This window comes from Elephantulus edwardii, unplaced genomic scaffold (genome assembly GCF_000299155.1).
Source record: "Elephantulus edwardii isolate Elephantulus edwardi_28Jun2011 unplaced genomic scaffold, EleEdw1.0 scaffold00002, whole genome shotgun sequence".
Lineage (NCBI taxonomy): Eukaryota > Metazoa > Chordata > Mammalia > Macroscelidea > Macroscelididae > Elephantulus > Elephantulus edwardii.
The window spans coordinates 26,644,186-26,651,077 of record NW_006399752.1 but is presented as its reverse complement, the minus strand read 5'-3'; the positions used below and the strand labels follow the sequence as shown (position 1 = coordinate 26,651,077).

General features: G+C 36.4%; 1 protein-coding gene across 1 annotated transcript in view; it reads right to left on the bottom strand.

The window, feature by feature from the left end:
- Nucleotides 1-6,892, bottom strand: part of METTL24 (methyltransferase like 24) — a 201,550-nt gene that overhangs the window by 93,360 nt on the left and 101,298 nt on the right. The window contains exon 4 of the mRNA XM_006879042.1: nt 5,944-6,172. Coding sequence (XP_006879104.1) covers nt 5,944-6,172 — 229 coding nt within the window. The remainder of the gene's footprint in view (nt 1-5,943; nt 6,173-6,892) is intronic.

Below are 6,892 nucleotides of genomic sequence, written 5' to 3'. Positions count from 1 at the left end.
CAACCCTCATTGCATACTCCTACTCTAAAAGTATTATATTTTAGGGCATTATTTTTATCCAAGGATGTTAATTGTGGATCCAAGCAAGAGGTTTACAGTTTCAGTCTCCTCTCCATTCATCATGACACTGCCTATTGGTTAAAGGACACGGTCTAGTGATTTCAAAGGACAGCTCGGGAGGACAAAGCAAAGTATTCTAATGGAATGTGCAGAGAGCTGGAATTGGAGAATAAAAAGGAAAGAACTAGTTCTGCATTTCTCAAAACTGAAAAACAAATTTAAGCCTCATGTCACAATGTTGAAAAATGCTATGGGCAAAATATACTGAATGACCCAGAAAGCATCAGGATGGAGGGAATATACAGAGTCACTATACCAGAAAGAATTAATTGACACTGAAAATGTCAAGAAGTATCATTTGAACAGGAGCCAATGATAATGAAAGAGGAAGTGGAAGCTGCATTGAAGGCATTGACAAAAAATAAGGCCCCAGGAATCGATATGATACCAATTATCTTGTTTCAATTAATCGATGCAGCCTTGGATACACTCTATGCCAGGAAATGTGGAGGATGGCTGTCTGGCTAATGGATTGGAAGAGGTCCATATTTGTTCCTATTCTCAAGAAGGGTGATCCAACTGAATGTGAAAATTATCAAACAATATCATTGATATCACATGCAAGCAAAATACTGCTAAAGATCATTAAAAAATGGCTGGAACAGTACATAGATAGAGAATTGCCAGAAAGTTGAGGGATTTAGAAGAGGCTGTGGCACCAGGAATATTATTGCTGATGTCAGATGGATCCTGGCTGAAAGTAAGGAATACCAGAAGAATGTCTATTTGTACTTTATTGACTATGCAAAGGCATGGATCCACTGTGTGGATCATGACAAGTTGTGGCTGACATTGAGACCAACGGGAGTCCCAGAGCACTTTACTGTGCTAATGAGGAACCTATACCTGGATCATGAAGCTGTTGTGTGAATGGAGCAGAGGAGTAGTGTATGGTTGGGGACTGGGAAGGGAGTGTGTCAGGGTTATATTCTATCTCCATACCTGTTCAATCTCTATGCTGAGCAAATGACCCAAGAAGCTGGACTCTATGAAGAGGAATGTGGCATCAGGATTGAAGGGAGACTCATCAATAACCTGCAGATGACACAACCTTACTTGCTGAAAGTGAGGAGGACTTGAAGCACTTGTTGCAGAAGATCAAGGAATGCAGCCTTCAGTATGGATTGTGTCTCAATAACAAGAAAACAAAGATTCTTACATAATATATACATATTGTCAAATGTTCTTCCTGAATTTCCACAGTGAGTATTATCCCTAATATTTATTCCAATACTGGGCCATGTCAGTATCTTGTTTATATTTGCCATTTTTATAAGCAAATAATAATTTTAAAAATAAACCAGTAATCATTTGAAGTTAAATTTTAAAGCCCACATTCTCTCAAAAATAGCAGGGAACCACACAATAGAACTGATCCTTTGTGATCAGCAGGATGCTCTCAGCTGTGGAAAGCAGAGATTAGTACTATTGTGAGAATCCAAGAGGATGCAGCCACAGGGACTGGCCCAAGAAAAAAGGCAAGACTTGCTGCCCTGAGCCTGAACAGCCAGAAAGTCTGGCCACCCCTCCAGGTTCCTGGCCAGCAATCTCAATTCCCAGCCACCTTGGTCCACATCTGCTCTGTGTGGAGTGAATTCCAATTAATTCTCAGCCTCTTATTTGATTTCTATACAACACAGTATTTGCTTTCCTTGCCCGAAGCATCAAACAACAATACTTCTCTACAATCATGTCTGAAGGACCAATTGCCCTTCAGTTTCAGACAAAAGCTTTCCCTAAAAACTCCTGACTAGAATTTTCTGAGAGAGAGAGAACAATAAAGTGCACAAATATTTTTAATAATATTTTTAAAATTTACAGCAAACAATGGAGTGATCAAGCCAGGCACCTTGTTAGGAGTATTTCCTGATCTTGTTCTCAGAACAATCCTTTGAGGCAGATATTTCATCCCCATTTTAATGACAATCAAACTGAGTGTTAGAGAAGTTAAATGACTTGTTCACAATGGGACCTGCCATTTAAACTCAAATTAAAGAATTTGCAGAGAGAAACTTTATTGCACCTCTGTTATTCTGATTATCATTAGCATGGTCACAACTGGAAAAAAAAATTCTTCATTAACTAGCCCCAATCACTTAGGATACCTTGAGTATATAATAAAGACTACAGAATAAAGCATAAATTATAACTAATATGAGCAGAAACTACAGATTAAATCTTTTCAGTCATTCTAGAAAAATCCTTATGCTTAGTTATGGCAATGACTTCAGCAAAGAGCAGACAGTTAATCATTTCAAATAATGCTGGATCCAGGTGATTCTTATTCCTTGACAGACTGGGTTTCTGGTTCATATGCTTTTGCTGATACAGCTGTTCAAAGGTTTTTTGATTTATAGTTTGAAGTTAAAATTACCAAAGAGTTTTAGGAGCAGTATGAGAGCCATATGCATCTTTCTGTTATCATCTCCAAAAAGTGCCTTTCGTTTCTGCTTACACTGCCTGTGTGGCTGGAATCTAGGGGTGGATTGAGAAAAGAAGAAAAATAACCTAAAATGGAAAGCACCATAAAACAATATGAGTGATTTTAAAGTCATGAAGGAAACAAAACAAAGTAAAGCCACTACTAAAAACCCTAACTTCAACAGTCCCTTTCAGAATAAATGGGTAAAGATAGCAAGGCAAAAGCCTGACATTTTTCATGGTTTTGCTTTTGTTTTTATTTATTTGCTCCCGCTGTCAGAACCTCGTCCTACTTACCAGCATCTGTACATACACAGGAAAATGAAAACAGACAGAGCTTGCTACAGGCCACAAACAAGGCTTCTTTTTATCTAGGATCACATAGCACCCAGAAGCATAGTCCTAATGGAAACAATCATTCACCGATAGATTTGGATTTTGTTTTTAGCCATTCACCAAAGACATTTCTACAAACAAATATCAATTTCAATATCCAACAAAGGATACTTTTTTAAAGCAGCAATTACGTGTATAACTGGCAATTCTGAACCAGCGTTTTCAATATTAATGTTTTAATTAAAATAAATGAACTTTGGAATACATGTTGTTGTTGAGCATGACTCATAGTGACCCTATGAACAAAAGGCCATCAATCCTTTAAAATATCTCTCCTTCTTAGAGATCATTGTAAATATTTCTGTCTCTCAGGAGTAATGCTGTAATAAGTCTTTGTTCTTCATGCTCAATATAAAGGTATGGCCAGTGCAGCCCCCATGGAGATAAACAAATACAGTTCAGGCACATACGGTTATCTGAAAGCATTTTCAGCAGGAAATGTGGCTTAGATAAATTATATACATAGATGACTTTTAAGTGTTGTACTATCTTTACCTTCATCAAATCTTTTGCTAAAACATAATCTAACTAAAGCAAAATGTCTTTGAGTTTCCCCTCTTCTCTCTACTCAGTCTTTTCTTTGAAGAATATGGGGAGGTTGGAGGGGACCAGGATGTAAAAAGCATTAAGGGAGAGCAGCAAGACTCTTAAGTGAGCACAAAGAATCAGTATTTAGCTCTTTGACTAATCTAGAGTTGACATATTAGAGAATCAAGCCTGTAATTTTCAGCTCTAAAAGTGAGGTCTATGATGGTAAAAAGTGGCAGGGGGGGAAAAAAATGAAGTTCTCAAAAATGCTCCCCACTTCTTCCCACGCATTCTACAAAATTAATTCACAGTATAAAAGTTTCTGCTCATAGTTTTTGTTCCCTCCCAAGAACAACCCTGTATAGGAACACACATAGACCTGACGCTGACCCATATGACCCCATGGGACAGAGTAAAACTGCCCCAAAGGGTTTTTGTTGGTTTGCCTTGGATTTTTGGTGGATTTTCTCTCCTGTAATAGTTATAGAAGTAAATTTCCCGATCTTTCTTCTGTAGAAGCTCCTCAGTGGGGTCAGCCTTTATCCTTAGCAGCCAAACACCTAACCATTGCAAAACCAGGACTCATTTAATCAAGGCTATTAAAAGCTAGTTAGTCTAAGTGGAAAAGTAAAATAGTAATTAACATAAACCATATGTTGAAAGAACAGCAAACTTTTTGAAGTTGTTCTTATAGAAGCTCTTGTTTATAAAAGGGGATTTAAAAAAAGAAAGAGAAAAATGCAGGGAAAGTGCTTTTATGAAACAGCAAGAGCCAATGGAAATTTAAAATTTAATCCCATGCATGCCATTTTGGGTAGAAACACATATTCTGACATGTTCTAAACTACATGGAAGCTCTGGTTGGATACAGACCAAGTCTGAGTAAAGAATGAGCATCAAACACAAGTCAATTGAATTCAGGAGAATTTCTAACTGTCCATAGAACGTGTTTAATGCAAGTCTACTGCCTCCATAATAATTCTCAGGGAACACAGCTCAGGGAATGTGTTTCTTTTTTTGCTATCCATTCAGAATAAAATTTCACAGTGACTTGACATTCTTTCATATTATAATAGGAATTGAAGCACATATAAATTTTGTAAAGTACACTTAGTCAAAGCTCTACATATTTTCTGATCTTAGAAACAACTCAAGCTCACTGCCATTAAGTTGATTCCAACTCACAGACACCCTTAAGACAGAGTACCACTGTCTCATAGAACTTCCAATGCTATAAATCCTTTTTTAATTTTTTTATTGATGTTTCAATAAAATTTACAGAAAAGTTGAATTTCCATTCATTCACTGTTGTGTATTTTCCTCTCTACAGCCTAAGTTTGCTTTTCTTCTTAAAAATTCTTTCATTTCTTCTTAAAAAGATTCTTCCATTGTTACACAATTTCCTTTCTTCCCAGCCCCTAGTCCACTTTGCTATGCACCTCTTATTCTGGACTGTTGTCATGCACATAATATCTAATCATATATTTCTTTTAAATGCTGTGGTATATTCACACAGTGGAATACTATGTAGCCCGAAAAAACAAGGAACTCATAAAATACTACACAAAATGAGTGACTCTGGAGGACATTATGTTGAGCAAAATATCACAGTCACAAAAGGACAAATACTGCTTAATGCCACTGTTATAAAACAGGACTGACATGGGAGTTAGGGGAAAACTAAGAAGAGAGGATAAATAATGAACACTGCATTTAAGAAGATGAGGGAAAGAACTATGCAATGTTATAAATCCTTACGGGAACAAATGGCCTCATCTTTCTAAGCAGCAGCTGATGTGTTCAAACTGCTGACCTTTCTGGTAGCAGCTGAACTCCTAACTCACTGCACCACCAGGGGTCCTTCTTTAAGAGCCAAACAACTAAACTCAGAATAATAGTCAGTAAATCTCATGGGAGGAGCTTGCCCATCTTTCTCCTGTAGAGCTGCTTATGGATTCAAATAGCTTGCCTTTAGGTTGACAACTTAACTATTTACATACCAGGCCACCAGAGCTCCTTTTTAAAGAACAAAGAGACTCAAAATTGTTGTCACAATAGTAAGAAACATGATATACAAAAAAAATCCTTATCAAATGTAAACTTGATTCTGATTATTTTTTTATATTTGAAGTCAACATATACACTTTTCCTTGTCCGGAGATTTTTTTAATGAATTGCCAAATGGAAACGGGATTTCTGAGCTCATGCCAGAACTAGGTTTCTTAATGTCTTTGTCTAATCTTGACCATGAACTTAGTACCACTCAACAGCAACTAAAATCTTCAAACCAATTTAATCATCTCTGTCCTTGCTAGAACTTTATGTACACATGTAAATAATGATGGTGATAATTTATATTAAAACTAGAACTTCAACAAACCCACATTGGTTATTCTAGCCTTTTTAAAAAAAGAGAAAAAAAAGTTGTTATGAGCTTGTTTCTTTCTTTAAATATAAAAACTACATGGAAACACTCACCTTGGGATGCCCAAATTCATTTAAGATGGTTCCCAGTTTTCTGGTGTTGCTATGAGGTTTCTGGGCAGCAACTGCTGGATGAGGGTCCCTCCAGTCGATAGACAGGCGGTGATGCCAAAGGCGCTGGCTCTCTAAAATGTGAGCTGATCTAACACTAGGATCAAAGCGGTGCACTTCACACCCATTGTTGGCCATGCTAACCTCAAAATGGGTATCTTCACTTCCTAGCCTGTAAAGAAAGAGGATGAAAAAGCAATTATTTTTTAAAAAATTACAAAAATAGCCCATACATAATAAGATAAGCAAAATGTTAGAGTGACAAAATGACAGTTTCAAGGCCTTTTTTTTTTCATATCAAGCCTTCTCCCATTTTAGAGCATGTGTAAGTAGAAACATGCAATAAACTTTATTTTATACACAAAAAATAATTATACCAAAAAGCTTTTTTAGTACAATAGAGAAACTACTCACTAAACACAAACCAGATTTCATGTGTTCAAGCAGTAGAAATATACCAGACCAATTTTTTGGTTTTGTTTTGTTTGTTTTATTTTATACAGCTTTATTTAAAAAGTTTATATACATTGTTTTTCACACCTAAACTTTCCCATTTCCTTCACCCTCCCATCAAATTGTGCAATCCTATAATTACCTTCCCCCATCCTCACCCCTCTGCTCCTTCCCACCCTCCTTGAATCTTCATACTCATTCTACAATAATGGTCTTATACAGTATTTGTCCTATGGGACTGAGTTAGTTAATTCACTCAACATAATGCTCTCCAGTCCCTCCTAAGTAGTAATTTATAAAATCGTTGCTTCTGTGTGCTGCATAGTATTCTATTGTGTGAATATACCACAATTTCTTTTTTATTATTATTAAAATTTATTAGTTTTAATGAACATTTACAGAGATTTTGGGTTTTCATTCATTCATTGTTGTACTGTTT